Here is a 13944-nt window from a genome sequence, read left to right as displayed (position 1 = left end):
TGCTGTTTGCCTCCTCAGCATCGTTTTCCTTTCTTGTTTGGGCGTCCATCCCTTCCCCTTTCTCAGTCCACAAGATTGAGGTGGGCTCCACACCTAGCAGGGAAGAGTACATGACTCCTCCCTTAGGGAGAGGGATGTAGGGTCTAGGGTCTCACCTGAAACCTTGAGGCTGCTCAAGAATGGAATACCAGGAAGGGAGCAAAACCAAGAAAAGGACATTAAGAAGTCATGTGAGCCGCCGGAAGAAGCCACTCCTGAAACTTACTACGTGTGAACTGTTCACTGCATGAAGCCATGTATGTGTATGTGTCTGCATATATTTATTTTTGTTCAAGTTGTCTTGTGTTCTGTTTTTGTTCTTCAAAGACTTTTGAAGGAATTCTTTCAAAATTCCTTCAAATGAGGGGGATGGGTACTTGCAAAAGAATAAAACAATCCAACAGTTAAATTTATTCAAATAAGCACTCATGTTTCACTTCTCAAACAGCCATAACACCCTTATCCAGTGAGTTATGCAGACATGGAGGCTCTGTCTTGAATTTATGTGAAGTTTCTTTTCTGAGTCCTTTCTAAGCGAAGCCAGAGTACTGGCACAGTCAGCATCTGTTTTTAACCTACAGAAATGCTGGCTTTGCCCTGCACCAGGGAAATGGTCTGTTCCACCCACAAGGCTCACTCCTGCCATCGATGCTGAAGTAACTCAACAGGGGGATGCAAGGCTAGAGGGGACAAAGGCATCTCTAATAGAAGAGAAAACTGACTGGTCCAAAAACAGACCAAGTCAATGGACTGGCGATTTAGACAATTTTGATCCAAAAGACTTGAAGAGTAATTTTCTTCTCTAGCCAGTGTGTTCTCTACACTTCCAGCAGAAAGTTCTATCTGAGAGATTTGATCCTTTATCTCTGCACTGCAACAATCTATCATAAAGTGGAAGGAGTAACTACAGTGGAGCAGCCCTAGAAACACTACCTCAGGCAGGTGATCCATCAAGGTCAGCAGCAAACAGCCAAAAACCATGGTTGATACTATGTACCCTTGATATGTAATGAAAGTGCCATTTTATCTCTGTGGTCTTCTGCCCATAACCCATATACCTCGTTTAACCATGAGAAGAAGATCACATACATCCCAGGAGAGGGGCAACCTACAATGTACTGACCCATACTCTTCAAAACTGTCAAGATCACCAAAAACAAAGAGTGTAACTCATGGGGATGTGACAACTAAATGCAGTGTAGACTCTGGAGGAGTTTCTGGAACAGAGAAGGGACCTTAGGTTAAAACTACAGAAGTCTACGTGGAGAATAGGCTTCCGTTAATACCAGTGTATTTGTGCCTGTTCCTTGGTGACAGTATACCACGTGGATGCAAGGTGACATGTAAGATAACGGAGGAAACTGTATCTGTGTGGGAAGGAAGTTTATATGGGAACTCGCTGGACTATCTGCTCACTTTGTCTGTAAATCTAAGAAGGTTCTAAAAATAAAGCCTATTAAAAATAAAGTTTATCTAAAAACTCATCTCTGCATTTTTGTTGCTGCAAGAGGGTTTCCTAAAATTCGGAGATCAAAGTGAGCCCTTGAAATGATGACAGGGCGGTCCACAGGCACAGTCTGAAACACCCTTCCGCCACAGTTACATATCCCTTCCCTGACCATCTTCAGCCCTTCCCATTCAGTAACAGAGAAACACTCTGTGTTCAGCCCATCTCTAACCTTTGCCAGTTTCCCTTTTCACCAAAGAAAAGGAAAGCTTCAGCCTCAGAACTTTGTCTTCGTTCTTTTTATTTACTTTTTTGCCCTTAGAGTTGGTGATGGCTATGTATGGAAAATAACCCTACTTTCTCATTTATGATGAAGGCTTTTTTTCCCTTAAAGTAAATTTATGTAAATAAAACAGTAAGCCTTTTTAATTGTATAAGGTACTTAACTCAAGCTACATATTGTCTTCTGACATCGTAAGAATCAGGCAAGCAGGAGGTCAATTACTGGAGTTGAGAACCAGTGGCCACCATACTTAGATCTACACCCTTTATCCTGGCGCTGAGGTCCTCGCCTGCCTGGGGACTCCTGTCCAGTAGCCCGTCACAGGACGCTCTCCCTTGCACACCCAAGGAGGTCAGGAGCCGACGCCCGGACACTGAGGTCTCAGGACACACAGGAGAGGCCCAGGACTAGCAGGTTAAAATCCGACGTGCTAAGCTCATCCCCACTCTCTTCTCACATGTGGCTCGACTTCCCTGGGGCCCCACTGCCATTCTCTTCACGAGGACCAGGGGTGGCACCGATGAAGCAACCAATTCCCTCCGGCCTCTGGGAGCTGGAGACCAACCTTGCGACACGGAAGCCCTGCTGGGTGGATACCGGGAGGATCTGAACCCCAGTCCCATACACCCCTCACTCACCTGACCCGGGGCCCGGAGCAGAGAGCTTCCTGAGCACTGCACGCAAAGCCTGTCTCCACGACCCACGGACCATCCAGGAGACGCCGGGCGAGGTGTGGAAGGTCTCTGGGCCTCCTTCTCCTCGTCTGTATGGTGAGGAGAGTAATAGCACTGGAATATATGAGGATAATACCTACCTCAAGGGATTACTGTCAGGATAAATGAATTCATGGACGCACAGCATTTAGCACAGCACTGGTACCAAGTGAGTGCTCTATAAATATGCACTGTTTCTGGTCATCTCTGTGGGCCTCCATTCCCCTCACTGTGAAACATGGGTCGTGACAGCACCAATCTCATGGAACTTTTGTCAGGAATAAAGGAGTGGGTGCACATGAGTCCTTGGTGACATGGCCTGGCTCCTAGCAAATACACAATCATGTTCAATTATTTTTATCTGTTTACTTATTAGTGTGATTATTATTATGGGTTAGCAACCCCAAGACTTAGAAAGTCTCTCCAATCTTTTTGAAACAGCAGTTCACAGATACAGGGCAGTCAAGGTGGATTTTTAAGATTTTAAAAAAACCAAAAAACCTTTTGCTTATCTACATGCAAAAGGATGGAACTGAAAGATAGATGGAACTGAAGGGTAGGTGGACCTGCAAAGTCTGAGTTGGTACTTTTCTTCCAAACAGACAAGTTTGTGTGTAAAGGAGTAGAGATTACGTCTGATGGCCAGCTGGCCTCATATAATCAGACCTGAAAGCCAGCCGGCTGCTTCAGAGAGCTCTACGAGGTAAGAAATTCTTGTCTAACAAAAGTTCTTTTTCCATAAAAAGGCAACATAAAGAAAAGGACACATGACTTTGCAGGTTACCCCCAAATGTCCCTGACTGTGAGAAAATTGCATACCTGGCAGCTCTGAATCCATGAAATACAGAAAAAAATATTCTATTTTGTCTGTGTCTTCTGGGCCGACAGGGAGGAGGCTCTGTCTCATCCTCTCCTCTGCAGAGGGTCTTCAGGGACACAGACTCCTGTCCCAGAAGCTCCAGGGACAGTTGGGGATTGCAGTGAACTTACCACGTATGCCTGGATCAGCTACTTCTGACTGGACCTCAGTTTCTCCATCTGTAAAATGAAGGTATTTGGTCACATGACATAGACTGTCTAGCACTGATAATCAATTACCATTTAATTGCAACAATGGCAAGAGTCAATCATTTGTTTCCTGGAACTCAAATTTAAAAAGAAACCAGGAGCTGGTCCTCCACTGCAATCCACAGGTGAGCTACAAAGGCTGTGGAGCCCTTGTATGGACAGTTCTATTTTTCTGGATGATTCTGTTTGTGTGCCCAAGTGATGGCAGGGCTACCGTTTTCACCTGCTCAGCTTTCTTGTCTCTCTTCTAGACTAGAGCTCTATTTTTTTCCTTTGAAAACTACATCTCCCACATCCAGTGAGGCTGGATGTATGATCCCAAGAGGACTAATAAGAGTCCCTCTAGAGGCCTGATGTGGCTGCTGGGAGAGAGGGCTGTCTCTTCTCAAAAACCCAAGAACACTCAAAGCTATCGGAATCACCTTCACCACCAAGTAGAGAGAACCTGGCAGGACTGAGGTCAACTTCACGGAAAGTGCGGAAGAAACAAGGCAGGAAAGAGGGAAGAAAGGGAAGCAAGAAAAGGTAGGAAGGAGGAAGAGAGGGAGGGATAAAAAGATGGAGGAAAAGGGAGGAACTGAGAGAGAAAGACCAAAAGGGAAGGGAAGGAGAAAGGGAGATGCCACCAATACTTTAAGTTCTTAACACACTATAAGCCCGGAGCTCCAGCTATACACAGAGGGAAATTTACATCTTGGCTCTTCTGGTAAAGTGAGTCCATAGCCTTCCTTTTTCTTTCTCTTGTCTTCGCAGCCATAGATTCTTCAGGTGGGGATCCATGACCCAAACAAGACTAGAAACCATCACAGTTGGAGCATTTATTCGAGATGGAATGAACCCGCTTCAGAAAGAAACAAAGTTTATTTGATGAATATAAATAAGGCGATCAGCACAAAGTACTTCTCATACACATGATAACAAATTTATGAACTGTACATACCTTGTACGTTGTACTTCTACTAGACACGAGGTTACAATGACTGGCTACTACATGCCCACTGGTAGTTTCTGAGGGTTCCTTAGTTTTATTTATTTATTTTTTTCATATCGAAGTCCATAATCACATGGTCAATATCACAACCCACATGCCACTCACTTGGAGAAATATTACAAGAAGCACTATCAAACGAGGGTCTCTGGGAATTAAATACACTGACCCCTGGCAGCATTCAAACGCCACTCAACACAAAAACATCTCAGATAGAGCTTATGTCAACACATTTGAGGTCTCGTCATGAACACTGTTTAAAAAGTAAATGGAAACCCACTTTTAAATGAAAGTTGACACGCTGTTAACGTGCATACTGGATACACCAAAATCATTAAGTACAAAATCGAGACTGTACATTGAAATCAAAAGGGGTATGAAGTATAAGCTTGCTTTTGTACAAAGCAAGAAGACCAACTTTTCCTAAATGTCAGCCTCAACTTTCTCAACTTGATTATGATCAAGGGGGAAACCTGCTAAAGTCTGTGCAAAGGAAGTGTCTTCCCAACAGCACAGTTGTTTGCTGTAAACACAAACGATTTTTAATATGTGAAAAGGGAATTTTTTGGTAGTCCCTCAACATCAGAGAATATTACATGATACATAATGGAAAGATGCTATATTAGACATAATTTAATTTTTAAGGGACTAAATGATAATTGTCCCATAAAAGGAACATCAGTAATACTTTAGGCAAACAAAAGTGGGGCAAAAATGAGCCCTCAAAACAACAGCTGGGACAGAATTGGCACACACTGGGAAATTGCTAACTATTCATGGTCGGCTGCTTTCTCTGCTTCTAGGACACTCACTGCCTAGTGGCTTTCCTACTTCAAGTATTCAGTGGCAGAGTTCAGATCAGGATCTGGCTGCAGGAGGCAGTGAGGCCGCCTGTTTAAGGATGCTCAAACTGTTCACAGCCACGAGTTGGAGAAGCCCTGGGTTTTCAGGGAGACATTTTGTCAAAATGTGCAAAATAACTCTTGCAAAGAACTCTGCTCGTTTCTCCAGTCAAGACCTAGATTGCCTTGATAGTTAAAGGACAAACTTACTAAACATGAATGTATTTGGATTGCTTGTGCAACATGAAAGCTTTACACAATTTGCAATACTTAGGACAAGAACAAAGCCAGAAGCGAGAAACCTGCTTGAATATACTACTCTTAATGCACCAAAGATGAACAGCGCAACCCAGACACAGTTTCGTCTTCTCAGATAGATAAATAAGGTGTCTGACTTTTAAATATCTCTATGGCTCACGAGAGAGGTCCAGAGTTAATTGCACCAACATTCTAAGAAGTAATAATAACAACTAAATTCAATGCAAGACTTCAGGAACATCTGCTTAGAATCCTTTCCAAAGCAGCAAAAAAAGACGACTATATTTATTAAGGCCACTCATGCTTAAATTCACTGTTTGTCCTTTAGAAATGCAGATTTTCATCCCCCACTTGCATACACGTGGAAGGGTTTCTTTCATTGACAAGGAAATGGATCAATACAAGAGTTGCACATGTTTTCCAGACTTGGTCACAAGTTTTATGAAGTTACAACAACTTTATTTCTTTTTTTTTAATCTCAGAGGAAGCAGGAGGAGTTTAATTATCCTCAGGACCATGTCACTGTATGTAAAAGACCTGAAAATGTGGTCTCTCTCCCTGGCATGTGCTTTAAATAATTACTCTGTACCACAAACATGTTGTGTAAAGCTATATACAGATACACAGCTTTTGTGATTATTCCTCATTCATCAATGTTTTCATGTTTGATGCTGAAAATGTTTTGGAATCCATGTTGGAAACTTTTTTTCAAAAAGAAAAATGAGAAATGACCTTTCATTTACAGAAGATCTAAGTGTATACTCGCTGTTTGGACAGCGTTTGGATTTTGAGCATGAATGAGTCCCAGCTTCTTCGTGGAGACCCGCATGTACGGGAATGGCGAGATTCTGAGGCTCGGCTGTGGCCCCACTGTGGGGAACGTGTGCCACACGTGGGATAGAAATATGCAGGTGCCTCAGGCTCCAGCCACTCCCTAGCACAAACACAGGGTCAAGAGAACTATGAATGATCGATTCAGATGTGCCATGCATTGTCAGAGACACACACCATGTTCTCATAAGGCGATTTCTTGGCAAGTATTAGTGGTTTAAAGAATTGATTTCATTTCCAACCTGGCCCAGAGGTAACGACTGGTTCCACCATCGAAATGTGGTTCTTCAAACCGCAGATTAAAGAAATAGAGGAGGGTAAAGGCTCACCAGTTTTGGTGCTTTGGTTTCTCTGTCAAACACTCCATGCATCTCGGTATACAAACACTACCAGCACCACTCACTCACTCACAGAATTCACACTTTTTGATAATCTAATGCATTAGAGATGACCACTTAGACTGAACCAGCAGAGAGACGGGAGATGAAGCTAGTTGTCCAACAGAAGCTGAATCCACAGTTACAATCCCATGGAGTTCAGATTCATCCAGTGAAGTTTAAGTAACAGAAGTAAAATGCTATCAAATAATGACATTCAGAAGAGATGAACACATTTTAAATGCCCGAATCCCGACCGAAAAATGGAGGACCTGCCATTGTCTCCTCCTCCACGTTCTCCTCTCCAGCATGTCTGAATCCATGGGAAAGGACATGAGATGATGAAGGAAACACTGAGTCGAACAGAACCGTGCTCAGTAATGAAAGTGAAAGCTCCTCTTCAGTCTCCGTGCGCGTTCCCGGTGGTGGTGAACACTGATGTGAGCTGCACTGCAATAGATTATCAGAATATTGCTGCAGAGCTGCGCTTGCCCTTTAGTCAGCCCTTCTGATAGCTGCAACAAGAAAGCACAGAGGTTAGCAGGGAGAGGAACTGGCAGGAGACTGGAGGTACCACGGGGGAACACTCCCGACCCTGTGCCCACCCACCACCCCTCTCTTTGACCAGGGCTAATGGGGATCAGGGAGGGTGCTGATGCAGAGGAAGAACAGAGTGAGGAGGTGAATAGGAAGTTAAAGTATGTCCTGCAAACACATCTGAAGAAGATGCCTTTTTAAAAATAGTTCACCTAGAGATAGAGATGTCTCTTGATAAGCAAGAAGAAAGGGAACAGAAATAAGCCCAAATGTTACAGAGATTATTTCTATGTGACCAGCTCGTGTGTCAACATTTTTTCCTCTCCATGGTTTTCTACCATGAATATGGTTTTTAAATTATTTTTAAACTTGACTTTTTAGATGTTAGAGAATTAAAGATGGCCGAGACACCAGAAAACTCAGCATTCACTTACAGACCTTCTAAGAGAAACAATTTAAAAGAACAAAGAAAATTTCATTCCAAGGTATATACCTGGAAGAATGAAAAACAGGGACTTACACAGACTGCTTGCACACAAATGCTCATAGATGCCTTACTGACAACCCCACTCCAGTACTCTTGCCTGGAAACTCCCATGGACGGAGGAGCCTGGTGGGCTACAGTCCATGGGGTCACGAAGAGTTGGACACGACCAAGCGACTTCACTTTCACTTTTCACTTTCATGCATTGGAGAAGGAAATGGCAACTCACTCCAGTGTTCTTGCCTGGAGAATCCCAGGGACGGCGGAGCCTAGTGGGCTGCCGTCTATGGGGTCGCACAGAGTCGGACACGACTGAAGCGACTTAGCAGCAGCAGCAGCAGTATATATGCACCACAGAATGTTACTCAGCCCTCAAAACAAATGAAGTTCTGATTCATGCTACCACATGGATGGGCCCTGAAGACATCATGATAAGTGAAATAAACCAGTCACTAAAGGACAAATATTGTACGATTCCACTCACATGGAACATCTAGAATAGACAAATGCAAAGATGCACAAAATAAATAAGAGATTACAGGGGCTGAGGGGAGAGGGGAGTGGAGAGTTATCTTTGAATGGGCACAGAACTTTGGTTTGTGGTAATAAATTCTGGAAATGGATAGTGAGTGGTGTTGGTTGAATTATGCCATGGATGTGTTAAATGCCACTGAACTGTACACTGAAACTGGTTACAGTGGTAATTTTTAGTATGTATCTTACCACAATAAAAGCATAACTTAAAAAAGAATATTGGTATCTCCTTAACCAGAGCAGAGTGAAATGAAGTTGGCTATCATCCCCACCATCCTGTGGCTTGTGTGTATATGTTTAGCTCTAAACATAAGTGCAACAGTCAGCCATGTGCATATTTCAGGCCCTGGGGAAGAGGTATCCGGAAGCACCTCCAATTTTCTCACAGTCCCCATTAAGGGGTGTGGCATACAACTGTTGCCTGTGAAGAAACAGTAGAACGGGTAAGAAGAGAGGACCATCCCACATCGAACCCTCGGATGATGACTCTCTTCCCTACTGATGCTGGATGTTGCGCGCCTGCATGGTTATCATTCACATATTGCCTTGGAATACTCTGGGAGTTTCCGGGCACGTGGCAATAGTGCAGCTATCTGGGGAATAAGACGGGGAGGGGAAAGATCAAACACAGACACAGACACACACACCCGACTCGCACACGTGTGAGCCAGTTTGTATATACAGACTGAGCTGTCTGATTTGGTGGCTGATACACAGCATTTCTCAAGTCACACTGACTAATGAGCCAACCAAAGATCCCAGCGTCTGCACAGGTAGGCAGTTATTTTGAACCCTCGTTAAGCAGTGCAAATGAAATATGTGGCTTGGATGAACTCGGCTAATTCATACTCTGAGGAGTTTGGTGTAACCCTTCTGGTTAAGAAACTTGAATTGGGGCAAAAAATGACTTTTGCAGAGCCAGAGAGCTAGGGAGTTCCTAGAGCAGATCATATTACTCATTCTGGCACATAAAATCTCAGCGAACTTCGTATGAAAATTCTAAGTCAGAGCACGCTTTCTGCTTCATGAGCTGTGCATAGCTCTAATTCTTTTGTGCATTAAGCATTTCTTAATCGTCCTTTTAAGAGGCTGACCAATATATTAAAAGGCCACATGATTAAAAGGTAAAGAGAAACCCAAAGTAGTACTAAAATGCACCAGTCATATTTTACAGATCGGGGAAATGAGTGAAAAACAATTATGGCGAATGTCCCATGTCCTTGATGTTTTTCCAAGATAAAGTAGCAAAGAACAGTCATTTATTCAGTCGAGACAAAGATTTCCAGCTGGGTAACAGGTCACAAGGCACAATACAGTGCCTCGCGACTCCAACACACTGCTTCAGGGTAAGGTTTATGCTGCGGGAAAGGGAACTCTCAAAGTGTTGCTGCTCCTTCCATCAGACAATCCATTTGCCAGTAGGCCTAAATGGATTTGAGGGAAAAAAGAAATCTCAGATGGCACTGCCAGGAGTTGCAAAGGCAAATGAACCTTCACTGAGGAGCAAAGAAGCATATACTTTTTAAAATTTTTTAAAAAGGAATCCTGGCTTCTACCAAGGAGGCAATGTGGGCAGCCACCCACAGTGAGATCATCTCTGGCCTGACCTCCCTGCCTGGAGAGTCGCAGCGGCCCCAACCGCCACCCCCTCCCCTCCCGCACACACCCAGGGTCCTTCAGCACCCACTCTGCATTCTCACCAGCACAGGCAACAGTGCTATTTCAACAACATCTGCTCCATCTTGCACTCCCAGTTACAGCCTTCATTTACAACCCCATTGCTGTCAGGGTGGAGGATGGACTCCTGGCTTGCTGGCCTCTCTCTCCAGCTCCACACTTCAAGCTCCCCCTAAGCTGAACTGGCTTCTGCAGTCCTAAAGCTTTCTTTCCTCCTCATTGCACAGACTTGTCTTTCTGACATGCATTCACATGAACCCTTGACCTGACTGATTCCTACTTATTCTTCAGTCTCAGTTTAGATTTCACTTCTTCCCTGGAGATCTTCCCTGACCCTCCTGAGGGTGGGATGGTGCACAGTAAGCCTCACACACACCTCACTGCCCCTCTTCTGTGACGTCCCTAGACTTTCACTGTCCAATATGGCAGCCACTGAACACATGTGTCTACTCAGCACTTGAAGCGGGGCTAGGCCAACTTGAGATGTACCGTAAGTGTAAAGTGTGCTCCGGTGATACTTTGGATATATTGGATAAAATTAAATATATTTTTAGAGTTAATTTCATCTGTATCTTATTACTCTTTTCAATGTGGCTACTAGAAAACTCAAAACTACAGATATGGCTTGCGATGTATTTCTACTGAACAACACTGGTCGAGGCTGCAAGCTCTATGAGAGCAGGGTCAGGCCAGTCTTGTTCACGTAGCATCCTCTGTGCCATGTGCATTCAATGAACAAGTTGATTCACTCACTCTTCCCATAGGCATTAGAGGGCACCTGGAACAGGTAGAATCCTAAAGTTCCCCCAAACCCCAAAGATTTCCTGCTGCAATCCCTGGCACTGGGACTATGAATATCTCACACCATGATTACAACTTTATAGATATAATTAAGGTTACTAATCACTTGACTTGAGAAAATGAGTGGGCCTAATTTAATTGTGGGAGCCCTTTAATAGCAGAGACTTTCCTCTTGCTGGTAGAAGACACTCAGGGAAATTTGGAACATAAAAGGGAACTGCTGTGCTGAGATGGAGGGGGCCACAGGGCCAGGACCTGGTAGTGTCCTGCTAGATCCAAGAGAAGCCAGCAGCTAACAGCAAACAAGGAAATAGGAACCTCAGTCCTACAACCACAAGGAACTAATTTCTGCCACAACCTAAATGAGCTCAGATGTGGGTTCTTCCCCAGACCCTCCAGGTTAAATCTAGCCAAAGTCTTGACTTTGGCCTTATAAGTCTAAGAATAGAATTCAGTGGAGCATGAATGGCTGTCTGCCTTATAGAACTTTGAGATAATAAATGGGTATTGTTTTAAGCCACTAAGTTTGTGGTGATTTGTTATGCAGCATAGAAAACTAATATACCTCCTTTCTGTGCCAGACGGTGTGCTTGCTGCCAAGGATACAATAGTAAAAATAACAGACAACATCTGTGCCCTCACAGAGCCAGTATTTTCAAGAGTAAGAGAAAAAAGAAATAGATATATAAATAAGAGAATGATCAAATAATAAAGTAGAAATTATCCATTTCTTATTTATTATAAATAAATAAGAAAATTTTGTGCTTGAAAGGAATTTAACAGGGAGCTGTGACAGTCATGCTTAAGATTTATTGACTACATGACAATTTTATTCTAATTTTTTTAATATGGAAGATGTCCATATTTTTTCAATGAAAAAAGCAGACTACAGAGAACATCCCTGGTGGCCCAGTGATTAAGAATCTGCCTTCCAGTGCAAGGGACAAGCATTCAATCCCTGTTGGGGGAACTAAGATCCCACATGCCACGAGGCAACCAAGTCCATGCACCCCAACTACTGAGCCCATGCGCCACAACTAGAGAAGTTCACGTGCTGTAACAAAGACCCAACGAACCCAAAATAAATTTAAAAAAAAATTCCATATATATAGTTCAATCTCACTTTTGCATCACCATACCCATACTCACAAATGCATATGCCAGAATATTGTTAATAATTATCTTTTCTGGGTGGTGCTTTAAAATTTTCTCCTTTTGATTTTTTTTTTGGGGGGGGTTACACTTTTTGGATTTTTTAAACCAGAGAATGTGTAATGAGTATCAGAGCAGAAAAGAAAGCTATTTCTGTTGTGAAAAAATCAGTACTGAATGGGATCAATGCTCTTGACTTGGTTTTTTCTGAGGGAATCCTGCAGTTGGTGTGCAGGGGTGGGGTGTCAGGGCGGGGGTTGTGGGGGAGGATGCCGGTGAGCGGAGTGCAGCAGTCGATTTCGCCCCAGGACAAGCGCCCCCAGGAGAGCAGGCTATAAACGTGTGGTGTCTCACAAATATTCCTTCAGACTGTTTTTCTTTGGAATAAAGACACCTGCCGGATTATGGCTTTCTTCTCCTGCCCTTTCAGCAGTGATTTGCAGAAACAGGCTGGGAGAAAAGGGGTCTTTGGTAAACATGGAGGGGTTAAAGGGGAAACTGTTTAATAACAGTAGTAAAACGCAGGCTATTTTTGACATCTGGGTTAATGTCCATTACGCTCCATGTGCTTTCCAAATGTGTGCAGAGTGCCCCCAGGTACAAAAACAGACACCCATTCACAGCGGCTTTCGATGCCCCCGACATTGCACAGGGTGCCCACATAAAAGCCAGTGCCTGATAGGCTAACGAACAACAGTCTGAAGAGAAGAACTGTTCATTCTTGGGGTAGTGGGCATCCCGAAGGACAACTCCACCCAGCAACTCTGTTCCCAGGAAAACCCAATAGAGTTGTTTCTGCTCAGAAAAAAAAAAGATAAAAATCTATAACTACATCTGTGTTATTACTTAACATCTTTTAAAACAGGAGTGGAATGGGTTTCTCCTTTTCCTCATGAAGATTTATTTATTATTGTTGTGATCAAAGTGGCAACAAATTATGTTAAATCATTTACTTTTCTTGATAGGAGCAACCACCTTGAAGCCATAATTCAAAAATATGAGTGGAGAGTAACATGTAACCTTGTGAGTGGCCTCCTAAGGCTCCACAGGGCAATAAAATGTAACACTTGAGAGCCCAAAGGGCTGGGGCTGGGGGTGGGCCCAGCAAGACCTTAGCTCAGAATTGATACCTGCTGTTGGGATGGTAGAGCCTGCTGGGTGGGATGCAGGCCCTGAAAGTCCCCAGATTTCATCTTTTCCTTCCGTTTCTGTGCAGTGGGGTGCAACTCATCCACAAGGCTTTACGTGAAGGGATTTGGATGAATTCAGATGTGTACGACAAAATGGCAGCGTAGACTGCTGTGCCTGAGATTTTATTTTTGCCGTTATTATTGTGGTCAGAATTATTCATAGCTAACATTGTGTGCACACTGTCTACCAGCAAGGGTGCTCTGTGCTTTTGAGAGCACTATGTCCAACAAACTGGACAGACCTATGACATTGACCTGGTTGACACTCCCTTAGCAGTGAGGAAACAGAAGCTTAAGGGAAATGAGTGTGTGTGTGTGAGTGTGTGTGTGTGTGTGTGTGTGTTAGTTGCTCAGTCATTTCAGACTCTTTGTGACCCCATGGATTGTAACCCACCAGGCTCCTCTGTCCAGGGAATTCTTCAGGCAAGAATACTAGAATGGGTAGCCATTCCCCTCTCCAGGGGATATTCTTGACCCAGGGATCAAATCTGAATCTCCCACACTACAGGCAGATTCTTTTACCATCTGAGCTACCAGAGAAGCAATACATGCTTTTGGTTAGATTCCCATCTTCCTGGGGCTTGATTTGAAATCACATCATCTTGACTCCAGAGCACAGTCTCTTCACCCTAAGGCCAGGACTTCCCCAAGCTCCGTCTTTTATGCTCTACTGTCCCGGTTTTTGTGACCTTTCTATAATGCCTGCCATCGTAAACTAATATT

At 43.7% G+C, this 13944-nt stretch overlaps 1 protein-coding gene across 2 annotated transcripts in view; it reads right to left on the bottom strand.

Moving 5' to 3' along the window:
* Positions 1–4353: 4353 nt before the first annotated feature.
* ERC2 (ELKS/RAB6-interacting/CAST family member 2) overlaps positions 4354–13944 on the bottom strand; it is a 990200-nt gene continuing 980609 nt past the window's right edge. Inside the window, exon 16 of one of the 2 annotated variants that reach the window (XM_070776466.1) lies at positions 4354–7361. In XM_070776466.1, coding sequence (XP_070632567.1) covers positions 7221–7361 — 141 coding nt within the window. In that variant the 3' untranslated portion in view covers positions 4354–7220. The remainder of the gene's footprint in view (positions 7362–13944) is intronic. The other variant, XM_070776467.1, reaches the window with a different exon arrangement.

The sequence above is a fragment of the Bos indicus genome, chromosome 22, assembly GCF_029378745.1.
Source record: "Bos indicus isolate NIAB-ARS_2022 breed Sahiwal x Tharparkar chromosome 22, NIAB-ARS_B.indTharparkar_mat_pri_1.0, whole genome shotgun sequence".
NCBI lineage: Eukaryota > Metazoa > Chordata > Mammalia > Artiodactyla > Bovidae > Bos > Bos indicus.
Note: the sequence above shows the minus strand (reverse complement) of the source record. Positions and strands in the feature narration are given on the sequence as shown.